This window comes from Balearica regulorum, chromosome 1, assembly GCF_011004875.1.
Source record: "Balearica regulorum gibbericeps isolate bBalReg1 chromosome 1, bBalReg1.pri, whole genome shotgun sequence".
Lineage (NCBI taxonomy): Eukaryota > Metazoa > Chordata > Aves > Gruiformes > Gruidae > Balearica > Balearica regulorum.
The window spans coordinates 3,334,790-3,361,230 of NC_046184.1; the positions used below are offsets into that span (position 1 = coordinate 3,334,790).

General features: G+C 45.8%; 1 protein-coding gene across 2 annotated transcripts in view; it reads left to right on the plus strand.

The window, feature by feature from the left end:
• PLXNA4 (plexin A4) overlaps positions 1-26,441 on the plus strand; it is a 454,032-nt gene that overhangs the window by 283,870 nt on the left and 143,721 nt on the right. For both annotated transcript variants that reach the window (XM_075757480.1, XM_075757530.1), the window contains exon 5: positions 10,691-10,791. In XM_075757480.1, the coding sequence (XP_075613595.1) occupies positions 10,691-10,791 (101 nt within the window). The remainder of the gene's footprint in view (positions 1-10,690; positions 10,792-26,441) is intronic.

The window sequence follows — 26,441 nt, forward strand, 5'->3', positions numbered from 1 at the left end:
ACAGGGTGAAAGCAGCAGGATTAAAGGGGTCTTCAATCTAGAGAAGAAAAATAGAGTAAGAATCAGTGGTTGGAACCAAACCCCAATGAATTCACATGAAAAGTAAGGCATGTACAAGCTTTTTATGGTGTGAGTGATTAACCACTGGAACAAACTGCTCGTGAAATGGAGGATTCTCCATTTCTTGGTATCCTCACATCAAAATGGGAGGTCTTTCTAGGAAACATGCTTTAGCTAAAACCAGATTATTTGGTTCAGTATAAGGGTAGATGGGAGAAATATAGTGGCCTGTGATGTACAGGAGGTGAGAACAGATGATCTAATGGTCCCTTCTGACCTTAAATGCTATGCATTTATATGATCCCTGAATTAAATGTCCTTGAACTTTCATTTTATGGCAAGATGAATGTCTGAGAAAGCTGGGAAAACATGTGTAGTGCTTGCTGCACTAGGTTATGCACTTAATCCATTGAAATATGGGCACTAGGGGCTGGGATGGAGCAACCCTCATTACAGTCAGTAGGAATTCTGCATTTCAAGCCCTCCACGAATTAAAGTGTTGCAGAGACGGAGCTGGGCTTTGCTAGGAACTTCTCACTTATTCCACGCTGAAACAAACAGCAGAGATATCTAAAGGCAAGTAGATATGCCCCAAAATAGTTGCCTGCATCTCTGCCTGGTCGTTGTCTTTTTGGCAGCACTAATTACCACACAAATCTTGAGAGCGCACTGAGCTCTCACAGGCATCAGCTGAGCAGTAAGCTCTGTCTGGTTTTCTCTCATTTAATAAACTGAGACATACATTTAAGGGCTTGGAAAGAACCTGCTTTACATTTTCTCCCTGGATCTTGGTTAATTCTTGACTGAAACACTCAGTAACGCTGTTGGTGGCGAATGCTCTGGAGAGGCACAGGTATTGTAATAGTCCTGGAAAGTCCCAATTTTGTGTCTCTAGGTTGGGCTAGTGTATGTTTTCCACAGCTCAGGATCAACTGCAAGTAAAGGTTATCATGATTCTCCCTGCCTCAGATCTGAAGTTTTTGGTTTGTAGATTAACCGGCATGACCTCATAACTCTTCAGCTGATGGTATCACTCCAACTGACGCTGCCTGTGGCAGGCTGCTGAGCTCGCATCAGCTGAGATTTGATGGCACTGCATGGAAAATGACGTGTAAAAGGAGAGGAGGCACTGATGAGAGGAGGGATGTTGAAGGCAGGTATTAGTGAAAGTATTTGGGAGCAAACAAATGTCCCTTTTTTGTGGCAAGGAGAAGCGTGTCCTCTGAGGACCTGTGTGAAGCTCGGTACCACTAAAAGCAAATCAGTGCACACACCTTCACAAGTTACCTGCTGTTGGCTGAGCCCGAGATAAAGCAGTTTTAATCACTGTTTAAGGTGATGTGTTTTCTTTCACAGCTGGGATGAGCCTGAAGGATATGCATGGTCATGTGTCTCAAGCTGGGAGGTGGCACCCTGTTAAAGGCAGTAGCTTAAGAGGTTTTGATGATGTGGTCAGTTCCTGAGAGTTCAGGGAGGAGGCAAGGTGGAGAAGGCTATAAAGAGGTGACCTAGGCCACCAGGTAGCCTCTCCTTTTGCCCAACATTTAGCTAGCAAGGGTAAATAAATGGTTAAAAGAGAAAGGGAACCAGGATGATCAGAGGCATGGAGTTGTATCCATGTGAGGGTGACTGAAGAAGCAGGAAGTCAGCCTGGGAAGAGGTGAGCTAGGATGTATGGTAGAGACTGGTGACATGAATGGCAGAAAGGGATGGATAAGATGTGACTGTTCACCACCTCTGCAAATACAAGAGTTACAGGGCATGAAATTAAACTGTTGAAAATCAAGTCCTGAACAAACCAGAGGAGGTGATTCCTTCAAGCAATGGGCTCTGGACCTGTGAAACTCCCTGCCAAAGCATGCTGTGGATGCAAAAAGTCAAAGTGATTTCAAGGATAAACCATAAAATTAAAGAAAAAATCTGTTCAGGTTACAGAATAGAAATTCCCCTGAATGAAAATAGTCAAAAGCTGAGCAGCTACTGGGGGCATATCATATATGTTTACCCTGTTCTTATGCTTTCCTTAGTGCCATAAGGCCATGGCTGAAGACAAGGAACTGGGATTTGTGGAGTGTTGATCCCAACCAATACAGCTGTTTTCATGTGCTATTACAGGGAATTTTAAGTCTGATAACAACTGAAGTAAAGGGTTTTTTTTTTCAAAGCCTGTTTGACTGCCACAATTTCTGCAGCTTGACAATGCTTGTAGGGGTTGTATAATCCTGCACAAAGGAATTAGATCAATGTGATCAATCCTTCACAAATGGCATGGCTTGTCAAACAGTGGAGCTAGAAATCCAAGAGGGATTGAGGGTGGCTGGGAACAGAGCTGAGGCAAAGATCCTCCAGGCAATGGGATGAAGACGTCTTAACCCAGGGAGATGATGAGGGTATAAAGGTGGCATTTGGAGTGGTGATAGGATTGCATCGATGGGAATGGACAACAAGGAGACACTGTAGGATACCTGAAGGGGCTGCTGCGGTGAATGAATCTACAGTAAGATGGTCTTTGATAACTGAGGGTGAGGATGGGAACATCTGGAAAGATGGTGAAACAAGGTGACCTGGAAAGTAGCCATCACCATTAGAAATAACTATTAACTTCTCCCTGTGTGCTTTAACTGTTCACGCCTCCACCAGGAGCCTTCAAGTGATGCTGGACTTTGAGGAAGCCCGTTGCAGTGACATAAATTCCATTACAGGTCCCAATTAAATCTATATATAGTCTTTATAGAGCCTGGGTAACGATCTATCCCTTGCTCAGCAGGCATGCTTCAGTAACCACACAGGCACTGGCTCTCATTAATCCTGGGCTGGCCCTGCATTAATTGTGACATGAGGCTCTCTATTTTGAAGGCTTTTGAACACAAACATTTAGCCAAACCTCATTTGTTTTACTGTTTACAGACTGAAACACTTGACCGTGGGATAAAGATTTAGCGGTAAACAAGGCAGGGGGGATCTGAAGCTACCTGGCAGGGAGAAACACAGATTGAATACTACAGGCAGAGAACGTTGGCCAGAGCTGATGGTTTGCAGGGTGGGTAAGAAGGTGGCTGGTTTCATGAGGCTTGGGTAAAATCACTTGACACTCCTTCCACACTTCTGAGCTGGTGAACTGTGATTTTTACAAGGGACAAGGATTCCTAATAAATTTCCTGCCTCGTGCAGAGAGCACATCAGCACGCCGATGCACTGTTGCTATCCCAGCTGAGGAACAGTTTTGCATTCTGGGTAAGGAAAAAAACAAGAGTGAATTTGGAGGAAAGCGGAATGAGATTCAAAGCTGAAACCTCTGGACACACTCTTCAATCTCTAGGTTGCCAGCCATACTTGTAGCAGCATGGCATGTCCCTAGCTTGTCCTCAAGCACTGATGTTTTTGGGAGAAGAGTCATTACGGTGTGGTAGACTTCTTTGAAGAAGGGACAGCACCAGGCGTAGGCTGAGCATTTGTGAAGGGCGAACCTGGGAAGCTGCCCAGCCTTCAAGAAAAGGACTGAGATAATCTTTGTTATCTGAGTGTCTGTTCCTTTGTAAATAAAGCCAGAACAGAGAGCAGGAATGAGCTTGGATGCAGCAAAGCACAAGGGCTGTATTTACAGAGCAGATGGTGAAAGGCACTTGTTCAAACACAGTCCGTGTCATCACACAAGGTCTTTTGAGTTCCTGGAATGGTTTTCTAGCTATGTAACACAGTGGATTTCCTCTACCACTCTCACAGTGATTAAAGAAAACACATTTTTTTATTGTGACTGGTTATTCTGGTGCTACAATTAGGAAGAAGGGAGAGCTTAGCATGTTTGGGAATTGTTTGCAATGGCAAGATTAGAGGAATAGCAGAAAATTAAGTATGACATTGATGTGAGATTCACCTCACCTAGTATTCAATGTGTATGTTTTAAATGTCTCCATCTGACCTGGCTGTCTAGACTCCTTTATATTCAGTGGATAGAAATAGGAACATCCAGGGTGTGATTTATCTCATCCCTGGGTAGACATCTAAAACAGAGAGCAGACCAGTTCTGCCCTGCCTAAGGTCTCTCCTTCAGCAGAGCCTGGATTTCTAGCTTAGACTTAGACTCTGATATTGCAGACAGACTTTGGTGAGAAGACAAAACTCTTGCTTTGCATACCTCCCATGCCGGAGCTGTTTCTCACAAGCCACGAGATTCACAGACTTGATGGATCAGAAATGAAGCCTTCCCTAAATCCCCAACTTGGCTTTTCTGAGCCAGCTGTAAAGCAGGGTCCTGCCAAGGGAGGCATGGGGAAAAGAATTGCACTGCAAGGGGTGCAAAGAAAATCACGCTGCTGTAGGAGCACCAACAGCAATCTCATCATGAGAGCTTCTGATGGGAACTGACATCTCTCAGCCTTACCCTAAAGGTTTCTGGGGCTATTGGCACAGAGGTTGTGGACATCAAATCTTTCTATATCTCTCCTTGCTTTTCCTATGTTCGTGTGAGTGACGTGTAAACGTGGCTGGGGACTTGCTCTGGCAACGCCAGAGTAAAGACATCTCTCACCAAAGATGTGCAGGACAGCTCAGTGCAGCAAGGGGAGAGGAGGAGAAGAAGCACACACACAACTGTAGGCAGGAAGCCCTTTGTGAACAAGTATATTTGGACAGGTAATTTACCCTGCCACACAGCGGGACATTGACCCCCAGTTTAATTATTGTGTCATTTGTCCTTGACAGCTACTACTGCTTCCAATTAACTCTCCTTAATTAGAGCCTCAAGTTTTCCAAGTATGTATGCCTGGATTTACTGGGAAGATTGCTACAATGAAGAGGAAGAGCTTGGGGGTGTCTGATGAGAAATGACATTCCCTGTCCCAGCGGGACTGGCGAGTTATTTACTTATCATGCTGGAGTGGCAGGCTGGAAGCAAACCCAGATCCTCATCTCTGCCCCACAGGAGCATCAAAAGATGGAGAGGGAGTGTTTGCAAGGGCATGTAGTGATAGAACATGGGGTAATGGCTTTAAACTGAAGAAGGGTAGATTTCGATTAGATATTAGGAAGAAATTCTTCCCTGTGAGGGCGGTGAGGTCCTGGCACAGGTTGCCCAGAGCAGCTGTGGCTGCCCCTGGCTCCCTGGCAGTGTTCAAGGCCAGGTTGGATGGGGCTTTGGGCAACGTGGTCTAGTGGAGGGTGTCCCTGCCCATGGCAGGGGGTTGGAACTAGATGGGCTTTGAGGTCCCTTCCAACCCAAACCATTCTGTGATCATTATGATTCTGTGGTCTCCTCTCCCACTAGTTTTGCAGCATCCAGATACATGTGAGTCTTGATGTTTCTTACCCATACAAATGAGACATGCTTCAACTCCCTGGGCTTTTCTTTTCTGTGTTCCTGCTTCTTGCTGAGTTTGTAGGTCAGGTGGGTGAGGCATAGGATCTCAAACACAACAGAGGAATTCAAGGTCTCTTTGTCCATAATTCAGGCCAAATTAAAATTGGCATCCTGGGATGCCATGCAGGTGACCAAACATCCTCGCTGACTCTGTTAAGGGTGCAGAATCTGGTTCCACCAGTGATCTCTTAGGTGTTTTTTCCTTGCTCTGTTTAATGAACTGTATTGTCATGAACGCTCTATTCAAGGCTTTGAAATCAAATAAGCTCCTCTCTTAATCTTTCTGCAGTTTTTCTGGGCTGGCTGAGTCTTGAAAGATAGCAGCATTCACAGAACCCACATGGCTTGACAGAGTCACTGTTCAGTGTTTTGGAAATGTATCTTTTGACTGCTGGGAAGGAAATTGGCTACTTAAGATGCCTTTTTGTACATTTAAATTAACTTAGTCCATCAGACTGAATAAATCCCATCACTGTATTAACATCCAATTATAACAGCAAAGATTGAGCAATGATTCACGTTTTGACCAGAATGTTGGCAGTTTAAGGGGAAAAAAAAGTAATGTATATTGAAATAAAAGTCAAAAATGGGAGCCAGAAAATTATGACTGAGCACATAGCAGGAGCTTTTGTGAATATATAATGTCAGAAGCAGGAGCCAAATTTCTAACAGGATTAGCTGTTACTGTCTATCAGATCCAAAAACCTCAATCATTTTGTTTTAAATGACTTTGTCTAACTCATTCATACTAGAAATAGAGGGTGGGAGGGCAGCTGGGAGCTGGAGAAGCTGCAGTTTGGAATTTAGGCTGGATCAGAGGTGAGGATAGCCCCAGTGTTATGAGAAAAGCCCTGAAGTCGTGTGTAATGCGTGAGCTCTGAACCGTACAGCAGTTTGCAGATTTTGCCATATTTTTCAAGATGTCCTTGTGAGCCAGAAACTCATGAATGATTTCTTTGGGGACCTGTGAATGAATGTGCTGATGAAGTGAAATATTTCTTCAAATCCTGCTGCAGCTACGACAGCTAGACCTGCTCATTGTTTTCTTGCTGCCCTTGAGAAGGACATCAAATTCACTTACACCTTGTCCAGCCCTTGCTCTGGGATTGCATCTCACTCCAGATATCTGTGAGTAGAGGACAGTCTCGATGGTGAAGCTGCTTAAGGGATACAGATCCTGACCCTTTGGTCAACCCTGTTCAAGCAAGTTGCTAGCGTTTAGGCTCCGAGGTCTTTCACGCTCCCAACTGCACAGTAGTCATCTTGGAAATCCCATGGTGCACGGGCTGCTCTGGGAATGTTGCCTGTCTCAGAGATGATCAGAGGTCATCTGTCCCTCTGGTCTGCTGTGGACAGAGTCTTGGAAGCACAGCAGCTCCTAGATGTCCATCACGTCTGTGGACAGGGATCCCATAGGAACTTTACCTTCTTTTCTTCAAAATTTCAATGAACTCAAAGTCTAAATATGTTGTACATAATAACTTAGTGTTCAATAATCAGCTCTTTCCTGGAATTCTTGCATGAGCTTGCTCAGATTTCTTAAGTCCTCATCTTCAAAGACATTTAGATAGTACCTACTTCAGCTGCGTGAGACCTCGCTTTCAGCCTCAGCTCTCATTAATAAAATGGGGATATGTGCTTCATCACGTATGGGATACAAGCCCTTAAAACAACAGCATCTTCTTACATCCATATATTGCTCTAGCACAGAGAGGCCAAAATATCAGTTAAGCCGTGACCACTGCAAGAATATAAATAACTTTAACCTGGCTCATAGTGCCCCAGGATGAAGGACACCTTGCTTTGGTTCATCCTCTGCCTGATGAAACCCTGGTTGTATTTGCTGCAAAACGTTGAATCCAAATTCCACCCTGATGAAAGACCAGCGGTAGTGAGCCTCGCTGAGCTTGGGAAATAACCTCGAAAAGTTTGTTAGACTTTCCAAGGATGGAGAAGGGGTGGAAGGAATAATCACAGTCTGCTTTTCAATGCAGATTTCAACCTTCAGCGCTGTCTAGTCCCTTCATTGCAGTGAATAATGGCAAGGCGCTGTAATTGGGAGGTTGCATGGACTTCTCTTTTCCAGATATTTTAGGGGCAGCATAAAAAGCTGACTGCTCCCAGGGGGCACGGTCAGTTCTCAAAACTTTCAACTAGGAAAGCTGAGCTGAATTAATTACAGTTTATGTTCCAAAGGAAAATAAGACCTCTGATGTGCCTTATTTGCTTGATGTTCTTTTTCTTTTCAGCTGACGACCCCTAGGTGGCTTTCCTTTCAGTCACAGCTCCTTTGTTTTTTTGTAGTTTCTTTCTTTAGTAATTAGAGGGTCTGACACTTATAGCCCAAGACATTTATCAGCGTGGTACAATTTTAATTAATCTCACAATAAAGTTACTTGAGGTGAACTTGTAAAAAGATCTCACATAGCAGGAATAGCGCATAGCAATGCAAATGGTGACACAGGACACATACTACTCTGGTGTGCTTGACAGGATGTGGGATGTAGCTTGGTGCAAGCTCACACTGCATAGCTGTGCTCTCTGGGACGGTGACACGAGGAAGGTGTGCTCCTACACAACATACAAACTATATCCCATAGAGACCGAGTACCTTAAATACACTGCAAAGGAAACATTTCCGCAAAGATGAAGATCTGGATTCCCAGTAGGTTCCTCCTGCCTCTGAAAGGAGCTTGGATATCCTTTGACAGCAAATTAAATAATAATAATAAAACCTACAGAGACTGCTTTTTATCTACTCTTTTTTTGTAGCAATTTGTGAAGAAATAGCAATTTTCAGTCCTCTAGGACTTCTTCTTTGTACATATATCATAGTCATAATTAGATTTTGACTCTGAACGTTCAAACCCAACATCAATAGATGTTGGAAAAGTGCATGTTCTGATCCAAACTTCTTAACCAAGGCTCACTTCTATAAGACAGATGTAAACTAAATCAGAAACCGACATTCAGAAAAACTATCTACAGCTAATGAGGATAAATCAAGCTGCACCATGTGTTAAATTGAGGGTAGTTTGCATAGGAACTGCATTGCTAATCCCAACTGTGTCCACAAATTTCTAATTACAAGGTGGAGATTACACAATTGATTGCATCTGGATTGAGGAAGGGCAGATTTAAAATTTGATTTACAAATTACAAATTTACAATTTACAATTTACAATTTACAAATTTACAGATTTTCAATCTTTCAAAACTTAATTATCTTCCTCTTCTGCAAGTACTCTGATGTTCACAATGCAGACACAGTCAGGCTAGATGTGATCCAGGAAAAATAATTCACAATGTATTTTTCTCAGGTGGAAGTAACAAGTGGGAAAGGCTGACATAAGAAATTATAAGGTCTCCATCCCGTCATGTCTTCTTGTAAAACAATTACATGTCTTTTTGGAAGTTGGATGCAACACAGACTATTGGTTTCAAAATAAATCTAATTGGGTGAAATTCTGGAGCATACAGTTTTTATTTGATGAACTGTTGACACCTTCTTGACATGAAGTTTAAGGTAGGTGGAACAATTGCATTCATGATCAAGCCATCTTACCTTCGAAACTTCTTGATACTTACAGAAGTCTGAAGGACTCGCTCCTTGTTTTGATCTTCCTGTTTTTGTTGTTCTGTGGTCTGTCTTGATTATGTTCTTATGCTCATGGCAATACATTCAACTTGGGAAAGGTGGTTTTGTGGATTTTGTTTTTTGGTTTTGACATTCTCACTCTTTCATTAAAAGCATTCAGTAGCCACAGTTGGTCTCTCTGGGTGACTTCACACAGGCAATGGTGCAATGGTAAATAAATCCCATCCTATTTCTGCCTGAAGTTTTCTATAGCTACCGCCACTTGCCAGAGGTAAAAATACAGATTTTCAGCTTTTGCTCATAGACTATCTACCACCATGTGGAGTGTCTGTATAGGGGATAGGAAGAAAATTTCTGATACAAACTCAAAAGGTCTTAACAAATAGTTGGATCTTTGCCTGATACATGTTTATATATAAAAGCCAGTTCTTGGCTCATTTACAGATCCAATCAGAATGAATCCTAATCTGTCACTTCACAGTTCGAACTCTCTTGAATTTTTCTCCAAGTAAAAAATTGTGACTAGGATCCAGGTGTATTCCCTTGTCATTTGTCACGAGTAACTGTTCTGCAGTTTATAGTTGGCAGTTCTCAGTGGTGTTTCATCAGGATAATACTGCACTATATCATCTGAAGGAATAAACTCTCCCTCCTGACAGGAGCCGGGGTGAAGGCACTGGCAATTGACTGTATATTATAGAAGCTCTCTGAAGCTTGTTCAATGGAAAAGAGACTATCAGGTCATTGGGCCCAAATTGTATGTTTGGCATCAAAAGAAGTAAGGGGCTTACAAAACCTAATAGGAATCAAAAGTCTCTGGTCAGTTAGACAGGAGGTCAGGCTAGGCGGTCCCTTCTGTCTTTGAAATCTCTGACTGAAATGCTTTAATTAAAAAGGAAAAAAGAAAAAAAGAAAAAAAGAGAGATAATAAAATGCAGTATTTTGGCAGTAGATGGGTGTTCTAAGTCCATCTCTAATGCCTTCTGAGCTGCAAAGTCAGGGTGACAGCAAGCTCATTCAATACCCAGGCTGGTAGCCTCCGTCCTCTTCCTGCTGGGAGCAGCATCTCTGGGGATAGGACAATTGATGGTTGGAAAGATGCATGGGCAATAGGGAGTGGAGATAATGCTCTCCTGGGACCGGTGGTGGTGCAGGAGGTCATGGGAGGGAGACAAAGTTGTCATGAGACCTCAGCTCTCACAGGAAGCCAGAAAGCAAAAGGGTCTTTAACCAGAGTGTGGGAGACTGTTAAGATCCAGTGACTTTCACTTGCTGCAGAAGACCACACGTTGTTTAATTACCTCAAGGTGCCAGGTCACCACTGCACACAACCTGCCTGATTTGCTGATTCCCTGTGAAACCGTGCAAGAGGTCATCTGGCAATGAAGTGTGAGAGGCCATGGGGAAGAGGGGGAGGCCACAAGGGAGGTGCTGATCTCAACAGGGGTTGCAGGTGAGTGCTGATCTGGACAAAGGTTGCACCAGGTTGAACTCTGGAGCAATCTGCAGGTACAGGCCTCCATCTGGCCCAGGCATGCCAAGCTCTGCAGGGATGTCCCTCTAGGAGGACAGGCGCCAGGGGAAGAGGACAGGGAAGGTGGATCCTCCACCAAGTCAGTATGGGCGTTGCAGAGCCCCGTGAAAAGCCTGACAGGTTGTCCCCTTTCCTCCTGCAGCTCACCCGGGTGCCCGTGGAGTCGTGTAGCCAGTACGAGACCTGCAGCGAGTGCTTGGGCTCAGGCGACCCTCACTGTGGATGGTGTGTTCTTCACAACACGTAAGTACCTGCTGGTGTTTGCCACCATCCCAGCCTTGCTTCTCCCCCAGCCATCTTCCCTCAACGGCTGCCATAACACATGGCAGAGCTGCAAAGTGCTGTCTCAGTGCCTGGCTGAGACAGGTGAGCCAATGAGTCACGCAGGCAGCTCCAGCAAGGTCTCTGGGACTTGCTGGGGAAGACTTTGTTTAACCAAGAAGCATTTTTTGGATGACAAGGGAAGAGAAGGCTGGTAGAAACTGATCAGATCTTCTCAACCACCAGATCCACAGTCTGCTGGCTGCACCAGGAAAGCATCTGTCCACTCTGATGCACCGTGAATCAAACCCTCCAGCAACTCTTCTCTGGGTGACAATTAACTTCTTGTTTCCATTGCCTAAGGCAGTTTGGCTCTGACTAGCAGCCCGGCTCAGACACTTGTCTCAGCACCTCCAACTTTCCACTGCTGACCTGAACCTCTCCTCTTTCAGACTTGTTGTGTTCTCCATTGCCCTTAGAGAGGAAACAGGTCCCTGTAAGCATCATGGGGTCCACTCCAAGTTAGATTTCAAGGGGACCTTATGGTTTGTACACTTACTGTGGGAAAATGTTGACCCTGAAGTTGAGCATTTGTCCTCTGTGGGTCAAGTCAACTGTGCCAAATGAGCACAAATGAGCCAAACTGCTCATTTGGCTTATCTGGCCAGGATGCTGAGAAAATTTGTCTGTATCCACACCCTTGGGCTTCTGTATAACAGGCCAAGAAGGGATGTCAGTTCGCTGTTTCATTATTCAACAGTACTGCCTTATCCAGTACCTTGCAAGGAGCACTGGATCCAGGTGTCCTCAGGACTGGAGATTAGTTCATTGGCTTTGTTTTCTGGAGGCTTTTTAGTGATACTATTGATCTTGAAGTTTCCTCTCTGCATCCGTCACTGCCAGTGATCTCCTCCTGCAGAGAGCCCTCTGCCAAAGCTGTGGAGAGGGCGGTGGCAGGTTGGCTGAGCTCCTGGCTATGAGTGGCAGGGTGGTCTCATTTGCCAAGAACCTCTCAGCAGAGACAGTGGCTGGAAAGTGCATTGGATCTGTCTAACTAAACATCTCCAGCTGAGTGTGGCTCTGCAGGGTGCTGTCACTGCAAGTCTCCCAGCGTCCTTGGCAGCAATGGAGGGTTTTTCTGATGGACCCTGCTATTGCAGTTTGTCTGTCTTCTCCTGCTGAGTTCACCACTGAATTCTTCCTGTTGCATTGCAAACTTTGCTGTTGGAGGCAGTTATCCAGTTGAAATGATCCTCTTTGCTACCTCTCCTTTCTAGAACAGAAGAAAATGGAACAAACCTGTAAATATTCCAACCTTTTTGGATGCTCTCTAGCTTGTGTGACCCTTAGCCAAAGCCATGACAGTCTGCTTAATTTCAGAGCAGACCTAGCTGAACCTACCCAAAACTTGTCCAAAAATTTGACTCAGACTCTAGAATTGTTTGAGGCATCCTTGGCAAACCAGTCCTGAGTTGTGGTGTCATAGGCATGCAGCTTTCACCCTCAGCCCTGCTGACCTGAGGATATTTCCCTGTACTGCTCTGTAGTATGTTTCCATCTCATTTTATCCTGCATCCATCGTACAGAGCACTGTGTTTTGCTGTCAACGGAGGGACAGCACAGACTATGTGCAAGCAGTATAGGCAAGCATGAATTTGGCCATTGATTGTATTACAGCAATAATAGGTATCTCATCTCCTGCCGTCCAAGGTCAGTGGCAACAAGCAATAAATACACCCAGTAATAAATTCCCAAAACAAGAGAACAGGGGCAGAGACAACTGCGTGCTGCCCAGCAACTCATTGTGAAGGAGTGTCAGAAATGTGATGGCTGATGAGGAAGGGGGTGGCAGCATCAACTTGATTAGAACAAGAAACCCCTGTGCAAACTCAGTCCTTCAAGGAGAAATTTGGCCTTGCAGCTTGGACCTGGTTAATGACAGGATCCCCATGCCCCCCTCTCTCTGGTCATTTAACCTCCGGTTCCTTATCTGAAATAGAGGCACCTCTTATTTATGTACCTTGCAGCAGGGTCACTGAGATTAATTCCCTGTGGAATTTTTTGAAGCAGTTGGAAGGCAAATGTTATTAAATCCCACTCCAGTCTGTTCCTTCCCCCCCTAGTTTCCACTGCAGTCAAGAGATCTGATTCCCAGTCCTAGGTTGGAAGGGGTTTTCAGTGTAGCCTCTGGTGTTACTCTCTGGGTCTCTGTTTCCTCATACTTTTACCTAGCCCTGAGAGCAGAGGAGCCAATTACATTCCATTCAACAAGGTTTGGCTGTGCAGGATATTCAGGGTGAGAGTACCATAATACTAAGTTTCTTATTAGAAATTTTTGCACATCAGAACTCCTTAAGATTCATTAGCAGACTTTTCCTCAAGTGGGATGCATCATCAATGACTCCTGCACAGGGGTCTCTGGGGAAACGTGCCATAAGCATTTCCCCTCGTGAGGGCTAACCCTTCCCTCATCGCTCCCACTCAGGAATCCCAGGGGCTTTGCAGTGTTTGGCTGAAGGTGGGAGTTGTTTTGTGGAAAGGATGGGAGAGGCAATTGGGCTGTGGAAGACCTGGGGTAGAGTGGTACTGGAAACCAGAGTGCCTGTGGGCAAAGCCATGCCTTTCACTTATCTTTCTTCTCCAGTATAAACCATCAAGAGGAGCACTGGTAGACTGGGAGACAGGTGAAAACTGCTGGATGGGGTACAGCATCTATTTTTTTGTCTCTCCCATGTGGGTCTCTCTTATTTTGGGATTTGTACTTCAAGGGTTGATGTAGATCCTTTTCCCCAGAGCCGCATTTCCAAATTATCCTTAGCTCCCACCACGTGAGAGGTCTGGGGACACCTGGGGACCGCTCTCCATCCATCGTCTCATGGCAAAGCTGGGCTGTCTGTGCAGAGGGCGGTGTGCCAGGGCTCAGGAATCGATTTCCACGGCTCCGCTGTCCTAACCTTACACCGAGAAACTCGAGTCCGCTGAGAGAAAAAGAGACAGACAGACCCACAGACGGCTGCAGGAGCAAGGAGGGGGGGAGGATTGATTGGCTTCTGCCCGGAGAAGAGGAGAGCCGATATAGAGCAGGTCACCAGGGCTTTTCATCTCTGTATCTTTAGCCCCGATCTTGTCCCCCCCGCCTTTCCCTCCTATAGCTCAGCTCCCCTCCTGGGCTCTGTTCAGGCCTCTTTAGGCAGCGATGAATCATTTAGTTGGTGTAAATTGAAAATGTGGCTCTCGGTTGCTGCATGCGTCTCCAGGGGAGGGCGAGGGGCCGGGGTGGGAGCGAGGGGGGAGGAACAAGGCTGAAAAGCTAATAGCTGGCACGGAGGCACTTGGTGCCTGGTCGCAAGGTCAAAGCAATGTCACCAGCCCGAACAGGGGCTGCAGAGAGAGGGATGAGAGCAGAGTAAAGTTTTCTCCAAGCCTGAAATGAACTGCAGCTTCTCCGTGTCAGATGCAGCAGTGTCCAAAGACACCATCCAATGTCTGACCGCCCCTCTAAACCCCCCAGCAAGTTTCTTCTGTCTCCATCTATATCCAAATTATTACCTTTCTCTACCTTCTTTCCCCCTCATGTGCAGAGGGGCAGAGACAGCCAAGGCTCTTTGCCCCCAGAGGAGGGATAAACCCTTCTGCAGCTGAATGAGCCCTCGCTATCCCTGCGTGGCCCAGCACCAGCTCCAGAGCAGACACGTACAAGCACTGATCCATGTGCACATGGTGACCATGCAAGTTTTCAGCCATGCACAGTGTCTCTGGGTTGGGTTTAACACGCCAGCTGCCAGCAAAATGGTTATTTGGGGCAGAAGAGCAGCATTCCTATAGGGAGAGGCAACACTTTGTAAAGGGGAAATACGCTGATCTCGCTGGATGCAGAAGGAACCAGCCCCCGGCTCCGTAGTGTTAGCTGCCACTCCTAGATTTTGGCTGTGCTGCCTCATTTCATCTTCATGTAGCCTCTAATTCTGGGATGAATAGTCGAACGTGCACAAGCTGGCCCTAAGAGAGGATGCAGCCCCTCGGCACCAGCCTCCTTCTGCTCTGGACTCTGTCCTTGCTGTTATGGGGACTCATTGGCTGGCAGATCATAAGTTGCAATCAGAGAGGAAAATAGTCCCATTTTCTGGGAGGACTTGTGATATTTCAAAACTTTTTTTTTTTTTTTCCCAGCTTGTAGTTTGCCAATTATTTTTTTAATAAGAAATGTTCTTGAAAGCCATTTTAGAAGGGGCTGATACCATTTAGTAATTGGAGAATGATTCATTTAGACCTCAGAAGTTCTTAATTTGGGATTTTATTTCAGGTTTTAGGAAACTGCTTAAAATTTCAAAATAAAAAGTCATTCTGAAGTGAAGCATTACTTTTTTTTTTCATTAAAATGAAACATTTGGGCATCTGTGATTTCTTTCTCTCCCAGAAGTCTTTACCAGCTCTAGAGACTGAGCAAAGCAGGCCGTCAACAAACACTGTTGGTTTGGAGGAACTGACATTTGCTGCAGAGGGAAGAGGGTTTGTTTAAGCATCCCCGGTCTGTTCTACTGTGGATGTAGCAGAGCCAGGAGTTGGCTCTACTCTCTGCACTCCTCTGCTCATCCGCACATGTCCTTTGTGTGTCCTTCCGGCACCCAAGAACCTCACCTAGGGACCCAAGCTGGCTCTGTTGGCTTTGCACACCAGTTGCACCCCAGTTGCAGAGCACCTGCCAGGAGAGGCCCCCCTGCTCCCAAACCATGGAATAGAATGTAGGGGCATCCTCTAGGCATCCTCACCCCATGAAGAAACAATGACAGAAGGCTCTTAGATAGGGCCATATCAGTCACCTTCCTGGATCCCTTTGGTAGGCTCAGGGTTAGTCAAGGGATGACCAAAATCTAGAACGCACAACTATTCAGGCTGAGCTGAACACGGATTAACTGCGAAGCTGCAGCAGCAGAGATGGTGTTTACGAGACACTTGAGAAGCCGTATGAGTCTTTTGGTTTCCCCACAAAAGGACTACCTTGTTCAGAAGGGTTTTATGATGTCCTCTGGCCACAGGCACCTGCCCCAGTATCTGGGAAGTTGCCCTCCACATCCTCCTGCTTTCCAGCTCTTCCCATCTGCCTTGTAGCTGCAGTATACTTGAGTACCCAGAAATTACAATTCTCATTTCTAACACGATATGGAGGAAAAAAAGGCACTTACTTAAACAAGTTGTTTTCTAGAGAGTGAGGGATTAGCATGGAGGGGGAGGGAGGTTTGTTATCCATGCTCAGACTCATTGCCAGACCAGAAAAAAAAAAAAAAAGAAAAAGTTACAAAGTGCAGCTCCCGCTGTCTCGTCTCAGCAGGTAACCCGATGCGATGCTGCTTGCAGAGGCTCATTGATCGTCCCTGGCTTTAACTTTCTTGGTCAAAGTCTTCTGAATCACTAGAGAGTCTCAGGTAACCTAAGCTGCCTACAGATGCTGCAATAAGACCTTTTTTGAAGGGTCTTTTTCTTGCTTGACTTTCTGCCGTCTGAAAGACTGTGACTGTCTTTCAGGCTGGGGTTTTTTTCTTTCTTTTCCCCTTCACCTCCTCTTTTCATTCCCAGTCTTTTCCTCCACCTGCGCAGGGGAGGGAGGATATCTCAAGTGCTGCGTGGGGAAGGGGTGCTGGGAAGGGCTTTATGGCTCAGGCTTCAAGGACCCAGCAGGGCAGGAGGGTGGAATATCACACCCTGTCCTGTGCCACTCTGAGCTCTAACAGATAGTGAGAAAAGAGTGATTTACTGATTTCTGCAGGGGCTTGTGATCTTATAGACTCCCAGCTTCAATTACAAGAAACCAGGCCCTCAGCCATCCTGGCTTTGTAGTCCCTATGCTGTTTTGTCCTAAGGTGCAAACCAGAGACCCTTTGGTAAGGCAGCAATTTGTAGGTATTTTGCATTTGCCTGGCATCACAAATAAGTCTTTGCAATCATGGCTGAGACCACTTTTTATCTGAAAAGCTTTCTGTATCCTTTCCCGCCTTAGCATCATCTTGCCATGGGTCAGCTCTTGGTGCCTTCAAATACCTGGGAGACCCTCTACATGTCAAAGGTACATGACAATTGTCCTAATCTTCCTAAAGATGGATCAGCGACTCAAAGAGCAAATGGCTTCCAGCTCAAATCCTGCATTGCCTTGCAAACTTGTAACCAGCTGGGCTGATCATCCTGATCAGAGGGGAAGCTCAAAGCTATTGCAATTGCTGTGTCAATACTCCTGTGTATTTGAGGTATCTGGAGGCTTTTCTCATGGCAACAGGACACTGCCAGATACATGCTATTGGTACACAATGGGGAGAAAAACATAAATGATGGGCAGGGGGGGATTAATTGCAGGAAATCTGAAATCTTTCATTTGGTCTGAAAGTCTCCAATCAGTTGATTGGCAGTGTTAGCACTGCCAGTTGATGGTGGTAAAGGTAGGAGTGAACCAGCTGTCAAGATGCCTGGTCTCCAAGCAGCGCTGGGTTTGACTCCTCCCCGGTCACAGCTGGTGCTCAGACAGCCATGCACATGGTCTGTGAACCTCTCCATCTGATAGCAAGGGAAAGTGGAGTCATCTTCCCACAATTGGCCTTGGCACAGAGTGATTCCCACTTCTTCTCAGGTAGTTATCGAAACTGGAGACGGCATTTCAGCCTTCGCACAGAGGGAAGTGCACAGCAGGGGGGCTCCGTAGAGTGACATTGGCCCATTAAGCATTCTGCATTAAGCCTAGATAATCTTTAATCTGTCTGCTGAGGTATAGCTAAAGTACCCATCATTTCACACCTAGGCATTGCCTCTCTTTTGGAGCAGAGGAAATAGCCCCAAATGTGACAGCTCTCCAATGGCCTTTTGAAATGAGATCGGGGCTCTTAGTCCAGAGAGCAGGAGGAAATTCTTGGGACAGGGAGCATGTCTATTGATGGTGATAAAGCCCTGAGTGAAACAGAGGCTCCTGGGAATCCCATTTCACTACAGATGGGTGATGACACTGAATAAACCACTCTGAACCAGCCCTGCCCCTTTGAGCAGAGCAGCCGATCACTAGTCCTGGAGAGCTGACCCATCGCTGCACCTGCACATTGGGCCCCAACACTGCTGATCTCCTTCCGTTCCCTAGATGCCATCATGTCCCTTTTGGGAGCATTTTTTCTGCTCTCGTCTACCTAGCAGTGCAGAGAAGAGCTGTGCCCTTCACAGGCTGATTATCTTGGTGGCCATGCCCGCCTGAGGCAACTCGGGGACAACACTGGGTACTGTGGACTGTAAGACGCAGGCGTGTGGTAAATGTGTTTTGATAACAACCTTCTTCCTTGATTAGCTTATTTTGCTAGAGGGCAGTGAGGAGGGGTGGGAAGATAATTAGTTTGTGCAGTAGGTTCCAGCAGAAGCTTTCTCCTGATGCAGCCCTGTGAGTAGGTGTCCTACTTGGGATTTGTCCCCATCACAGAAACATTAGCAGCTTAAGTTTAGCATTGCAGAAAGTTCAGCCTTTGCAGAGAAAGATCTCTAAGGTTTCTTCTTTGATGTGAAGCACAGCCACACAGTCTGCTATGGGCTAGGAAATGTATCTCATGTGCTAGGACATGCAATGAGAAAAGGATAATAGCACTCGGTGGTACCTGGGGGCCTTCTAAAGGACCTCCTGTATGCTGGGTCCTTGACAGGGGACATACCTTTGTCATCTCAGCATCGCCCTTGCTCTGGGTTGCTACACTCTGGTGGGTGGCATATCTAGATATCCACAGTACACATCTAGAATAACAGCTACGGAGGGAACAGGGACAGGGGAAAGCTGTATGACCACCCTGATCAGCTTAGAAAGCTTGTCAGATGTGCACTGGAGCTGAGATGCAAAGTTACAGGGGCTGACACAGGGAAGGAGTGTACCCTGACTTAGATTGTAAAGTGGGGGCTGACAGAGCCAGCGAGGAGACCTAGGTATGGAGTGGCAACATGACTTAATTCAGGTGCTTAAATGCAGATGTATGGAGAACATACAAGGAGACTTTGAAATATAGGTGGTTTTATTTATGTGAGGAACTAAATTCAGTTGCCTGTCCTTGTTCTCTGCTGCAACTGCAGCGCCTGGGGTATCTGAGATGTTCACCTGGGGCTGGCACATATGACATAGAGTCTGCTGGAGACTATAGGATGTCTCCATTTCCTCTGGAGGATAAGACGGGGACCAGCTGGTGTCCTGAGGACATCTCAAGTGACTTTAGACCCCTGTGTGTGGGGCAACAAAATAGAGCCCAACTCCGGCTTGGGATGCCCTCTCCCAGCATATTCTCGGGTTGGCCAAAACCCAGGTCTGACTTTTGCAACTTGACCAGTCTCACTCCTCCCACAAATTTTTAAGTCCTCCAAGGTCCTAGTCTGCAATAAAGCAGGACTAGGGTTCTTGCAAGGTTGTGCCACCCAGTGAGTGTCATGATGGTTCAGGAAACTCTGTCTCAGTTGCTGGGCTGTTTGTAGGGAATTGCCCTCTGTCCTGCAGTCAGATGCTCCCTGGTGCCTCTGCAGCTGATGATCTGCCAATGAGGGAAAATGGCACGCCAAACGAGCTCTCCCCAGGGCAGGGGGTATGTCTGCCTTCCACTTCCACTGTCTCTTCTGTGATATCTCATCATCCTCAGGTCTCAGAAGGGAATGACGGGGGGGAGGATCAGGAAGGTCTTCCTCCTAAAGGAAAGCACAGTAAACCTTTAAGGTATGTCTTTATACAGACTCACCCTCTCCATGGATCTGCACATACACACTCATACCCACAAATACATGCCATCATCTTCTGTTGCACACTCACACACTCAGAGACCTGCCACCAAATATCCCCGTGTGCCACCAGCACTGGTGTCTCCAGCCCCCAATTCTCCCTATCGCTCCCACTCATGCCCCAAGCAGAGGTGCAGAGGTAGATCCTTTCCCAGTTGGCTTCTGGGTAACCAGGGAGGTTTTATGTCCCTTCCCTGTAGTACTGAGGTCCTGGAGGCAGGTTGTGTGAGTTCACAGGCGCTTCTGAGTTGAAGCTAATTATCTTATCCTGCCATGGGCCTTTTTTTTTTTTTTTTTTTTCTTTTGTGTGTGTGTGTGTGAGATCCTCCTTGCTTTGCCTACGAGTATAGTCTCTTCTTCCTATCCCCAGCAATATACATATGTCTTTTCTGTGGTGAGTGGATCTGAGCAACTCATCATTCTGTTTTCTTGAACATCTTGTCTTCCATTGTTTTCCACTTCAGATACATAGCAGCTTTTGAATAGCATACCATCAATAACAGGAACCATCTACCAAGGCAGACGCAGATGTTTTAGCTCCATGAATTACAGAGGCCAGACAACAACCTTACCTCTGGCCTTGTGGGGAGATAAGAGAAGTCCTTCCATCATGTACAACACAGCATCCAAGTGCAACATCTTGCAAATGAACCCCACCAATTGCCCTGGTGGGGCTCTTCCTAGTGAAGAGCAAGCCCTGGGTGTCAGTAGGCTGCAGCTCTCTGCTGAGCTTACCAGCGCAGGTCAGCCGCAGAGGAGAGCAGGAAAAAACGGTACATTGCCAGGACTGTGGTTATATGAGAGACGAGTGGCAGATCTGGAAATGGAACAACATTTCTTTCCTCCTGTTCCAATGCCCGACAGATTGGACCAAATTAATTTCTCCAGGGGTAACGGGTTTTTTAATTTTTAATAGAGTCTCTTCCCTTGAGCCAGAGCTAGACCAAAGTGGCTAACAACAGCTGGATCCAAGAAACCAGGATATTCAAAGAAAACGTATTTTCTTACCATTGACCTACAGGGGAGCCCAAATTCACAGTGAAGAATAGACACATTGGCTGTGAATTTCTTCTGCCACTGGCTGTGAGCTGTAGGGATATGGGACAGCCCCACTGCAAGCAGGCATGGCATATCGTGTAATACAGCATGCACCAGCCTCTGCTAATGGAAGGAAGGGAAGGTTTCTGATTATTTTCCTCCACTATTTACTTCCCTGCCTAGGAAGTTCCACCAGCAATTAGCATGTCTTTTTGTAGGTTATCTTGTGGCAAAGACTAAAGAGAAAGTTGGGGTCAGAGAAATACTTTGAGGAGGAGCAGAAATGCTCTAGGGTCTGCTGGGACAGAGTGGAGGAGCTGGAGGATGATTCTGCCTGACCTGGCTAAAGGGATTTGAGGGGTAGTGAATAACACGAGGAAGTGGGAATTGGTGTGGGCTGAAGGTCTGAGACACTGTTGTAAAACACGATCTGGGACAGTTTCTGAGCAGGAAAAACAAGTTCTGGATCCCTTGGTACATTTAGAAAGGGATGGCAGCATGATTCACTGATTACAGAATTTTCCTTAGGCAAGAGAGAGCAGTATTAATTTCCCTGCTCTGCTATAGATATCTTGCATGATTTTGGAGGAGTTACTTAGGATGGGATTTAGCTCATCTACCGCTAGGTTTCTTGTCTCACCAGCCAGTGAAGAGAGTGACTTTTTCTAAAGTCATTGTAACCCTGAGGTGTTTAAGGCAGTGGGGTGGATTGCCCTCTGGAAGTGCCAGTTTCTTTTAGTAGCTATTGGGGAAACCTAAATGACTACATATTAATGCTCAACTTATAATGACCCCAATCCTTAATTTCCTTGTGTTTTAGCCCCTTCTTTTTAGGAGAGGAGTCTCAGTTCCTCACCTTGCAGGAGGCTGTGAAGTCCAAAACCTTAAAGCACTTTGGATGATGAGTGACTTGCAGAAGTCCTGTAAGGAGCTGGACTTAATGGCTGCAGGCTTCCAGACAGTACTGACTATAAAGCATGATGATAATAATTTAATCTCACTAGTGACTGATTAAGTTTGGGGTTTGTTTAATTAAAGCAGAAGGAGCCTTAGCAGGCATGGCAAGGTGCAAACACACACGTAATTCCTTGCTTAACCCAATGAACATACCCAACTCACTCTGTGCTCTTGTCTGGCTGTTAGAGCAGAGGTGGCACAGAAGGGTTAAGGCAGGCAGGACAGCTGGGACAGAAGCAAACACCCCTGTGTCTTACTTCTCCCTCCCATATCTCATTCCCAAAGTCTCCAGCCCCTCTGGCCCCAGGCAGTAAAGGAGATCTACATTTTAATTGAGACATGTTAAGAAAATCATCTCAATCTAGCTCACCCATGCCTGGAAGGCTTCTCCCTTGTTAGCTTGGTGCAGATGCTAAGTGCACATTTTGGGGGGGATGGGGGGAGTGTTTGTTATAGGCTGTTTTTCTCCTGTGTCCATCCCTGCTTGATTCCTAGGTCTGGGGAGGAGGGCAGAAGGCTGGAGCTGTCAGGAAAAAGTAGGGCAGTAAATGGCAGGACCTCATTTAGATCTTCTCCCTCTCTTGCAAATAGGAGTGGCATGCAAAACCCAGTGGTGATATGCACCAAGCCATGCAGAGGTAGGTACTGCAGTGTCTGGCGGCGGGTGGGCATTGCCCCTTGAGGACCTTGGGAACTGGATCTTTGCAACAGGCTGTCTCCCAGTTGCAGTTGCATCCTCTCTCTCCTCCCTCTGACCCTCAATTCTCAGTAGCAGGAGTAGAAAGGAGGTCAAGATGCATCAGATGTTTGAAACACAGCCTTGCCTGCAGTTGGATGGAGAAGCAAAGGGAGTGAAGTGAGTCCTCTTTATTCTCTCACTTGTGTTAACAGGCCCCCACTCTTGTGGCTCAGGGCCAAGGTAGGGAGATGACCACAAGTGGACTCCTTTTGTTTTGTTGCAGACCCAAACCTTCCCCACAAAGAGGTGCAAGTTTTGTCCGCAGACTTTCTCAGCTGCAGCAGGGAGACAGGAGCCCCCATGAGCTGTCCTTTCCCTTGGCACCCCCTGAGCTGGGAACAGGCAGCCAGACACGTCCTGCCTTCAGTGCCCGCTTGGAAAAGACATTTTTGCCAGCCAGCCGTGCCAAATAAGCACTAGGTTATTTTGTGCAGGGCAAGGGGGCAGGATTCTAGTTCAGATAACACTTTCGTATTTTGTCTGCTTCTCATCTCTTCAAGCGTTGCCTGGCCTGATAAGCCGCTATCAGAGCTGAGCATCTCTGTCGGAGCCACCACTGAGATGTGGCTGAGCCAGAGGTTGCTTTTCTTGACTCCTTGCAGGCTTCCCTGGCCCTCTTCCACCCAGAGCCTCTAAAGAGCCAGCCGGTTAATAATGGTAGGAGGATGAAGTTGGGATGGTTGCCAAGAGCTTTTGCTCTGTGCTGTTCTCAGGGAGAAAAGAAACTGCAAACGTGGATGACAGCGAATCAGTCTAATCCCTTCCTCATTTTCACCCAGTCCCAATCCTGAAAACAAACTTGCAAATAACTTTCAGCATATGAGTAACTCAGAAAGTAGAATGATTTTTTCCATCCTAAGCCTTTTGTCTCCTAAAATTTATTTTCAGGTATGGATCTGAATTCTGCAATCTCTCAGGGTAGGGTCTCAGTATACCTAGGTATAAAAGTGGTTTTCTGCATGGTAGGGACTTAATTCTTACTGGTACTGTGAGTCTGTGCTCTCTGGTCCCCTCTCTGCTCTCAAGGACCGAAGGCAAAAAACTGGCTTTGAGGATTCCCTCTCAGCTTTAATTGATGGAGTATCTGGAGGGGTTGGCGAGAGAGGAAGGACAGCAGACCCATAGCATAAGCTCATCTGGTCAATTGACAAAATATCATTCAGCTGCCTCTTGAGCTGCTCAGGAACACATCAGTCCAGTTATTGAGTGTTATACATAGCCTGCTATCGATTGGGGTGAGTTGGAGAGGACAGCCTTTCCCCACTATCCTCTTCCCAAATTAAAAACTAAGAGGAGAAGTAAATGCTTTGACTTTTCACTCTGCCTGGATTTTTAGGGAATTTATGTTTAGTAAATAAATTTAAAAAAAACAGGAAACAAACAAACATAAAACCCTTAAGACTGAAGACATACGTAGAATGAATTATAGCTAAATCAATTAATACTAACAGTATCTATTACATATTGCACTCTGGAGCTTTACAGGAGTACACTGATGCTCTGATATTATCATGACATCATTAACATAATATAAAGAATAAAAAAATCAATACCTTCCTGAAACCCAAAATTAAGGCCAAGCAGGGTTATACCATATCTTTAAATATCTGAAATAGCAACTTGTCTCTGTCATGTCAGAGCTATTTGCAGATAAAACATCTCTCGGAAAGTAGATGGGAAATTGTTGGCCAGCCTGTCACTCCTGCAGCTACCCCCTTGGGATACTTGGCATGAAGGTTAGCTCACTTTTTCCAACAGCATGGACACAAACAGAGCAGAAAATCTAATCAGGGTTACGTTGGCATAACTCTGGAGGGACTCCATAGCAGGCAAGGGTCACTGCATTGGTAGACAGACAGACATATCTCTGTAGGATGGAAACGTGGATGAGGTGTCTTCCCCCCGTTGACTTGATGTACATTTTATGGTGTTAATGATATGGAGTTTCTTTTGCCTAAGGTACTAGGCTAGGACACTGTAACTCCTGCCTGCACTGGAAAAAAAAACAAAAAAACAAAAAAACAAACCAAAAAACTAAAAAACAATGGAGCCAGGAGATGCTTTCAGAATGGTGAGCCACCTGGGAAAGAACAGACTGGCATGGGTCTCAGTGAGTGTAGAAAACAAAGGTGGTCAGAAGTAGGACTGCTGTCTAGGTGGATTTAGGGATTAAATGCTTACGAAGGAGAGAGTGTTGAAGATGTGGATATCATTGACCCAAGAGGGAATGGATATGAACTGGGCATTTAGTGTGTAAGTTAGAAGGCAGCTTCTGGCTGGGAGGAGAATGAGTGTCTGAAGTAATCTTCCACTGGGATTAGAGAGTGCTAAAAATATAGCTGGTTTTATGATAAAGCTTGATAATATTTCTCTATCAGCTGCTACGGTGGGATTGCCAGTAGAAGCACTGAGTGAATCAGGTGGTCCTTTCCACCTCTGTGCTTTGTGTGTGTGGATACCTGGCATCCCTTTTCAGCTCTGCTTAGGACTCTGACCGTGACCTGCCAAGTCTGTGTATGCACGTGTCTCCGTATGAGCTGGGTGCTGATCCCCCCAAGGAGACCCTGCTCCCCATCAATACAGTCAATGGAGTCTAAAGAGAGACACAGCTCACCCCAAAGTAGATATGAGGCTCCATTCAGCTACCAAAACACAGGCATTTGGTGGCTTTTTTTTTGCTTTTACCAAGTCCTCCATAGGTCCTGTGTCACAGTTGCCAAGCCCAGGTGGCTTTCTTGGATGCCCTATACATGGTCATCAGAACAGAGTCCTTGTGTTACAGCAGCTGAATCATTTCTCTGGGATCTGCTGACTACATTGAATAAATCCCTTGTCTGGGGAGCTCAGATGTCAGCTCGCACACCTAAAGATTGACACATAAATTTAAAAGCCTCAATCCATCATCTGAATCCCACCCCTACTACCTCTGGACCTCAGATTTTCCAGCTGATATCACAATCCTAATGGTTTGCCAAGTCTCCAGGAAAAGAGTGGGGCTTTGGGTCATGGCACAGAACATCAGCTTTTGCCCCATGGGCAGATGTTATCTAGGAGCAAGTGGTGTTGGCAGCTCATGGTCCTTAGGGAGAAGTGTTGTTTGGGATCACAGTGGTCAGATTGGAAGGACTTGAGGTACAGGGAAATTCATGTTTCTCTAAGCAACATGATAGAGCAATCCCTCCATCAGGTTAGAAAGAGGAATGCTCCCTTATGACAAATTCAAGAGGAAGGAATACCTTGTAACGTGGTTATCAGTTGGAGAAGGGATGAAGAACCACATAAATAAGATCTCCCACAAGAAGATACCTATGTGGCCACTCTCACCGAGGACATGTCCTCAGGGTCAGAGATCACAGGTGACAGAGAGAAACAAGCTGAATGGTAGCAGATTTGATCAGCAGGTAAACATGGAGCTGTGCTTCTGAGGACAACAAGGAATGATCAGACATTTGCCTGCAAGGTGGAGATGTGACAGATCCCAGGGATCATTCAGACAGATTCCAACAGGAGGAATCCTGGGGTCCTGGCCCATATAGTGCATATTTCTAGTAGTAAATAAAATAACTCCAGGGAATGTTATTAGGAATTGGAAGACAGCTACCTATGCTGCAAAGTTAATATAGTTTGGCTTGGGCCAACTATCGCTCCTTCAAACAATTCCTGGACGTGTTTGGTAATTAAATGGGTCAGGGAGAATTTCCACTAGGTGTTTTGGAAGTTAATAAAGTTTAATAGCATTAATGTGATCAGACCATGTCATTTGGCCCCAGGATCAGAGAATGTTTCTTGGTATTGTTTAATATACTAATGGGATGTTGCCACAGCTCCCAATTGTAAGGAGACAGTAGGAGGGAAATCCTGGAGGAAAGACACAAGTTGTTAAGATAACAGGCTAAAAATCAAGACTTTTATAGAAGCATTTTCTCAAATGCAAAACCAGGGACAGAGACAGTGTTTCAATACATAGTTAAGAAAACAGAGTAGGAAAAGTTTATAAGGAATAAGGAAACCTTTTCAAGGAATGGGAGCTGGCACAGGAAGGAACCTGACTGTTGCCAGTTAAATAAAAATTAGGCGAGAAAGAGGTTTTGAAGGTTGAAACTCATTGTCTAAAGGTGAAGTCATAATA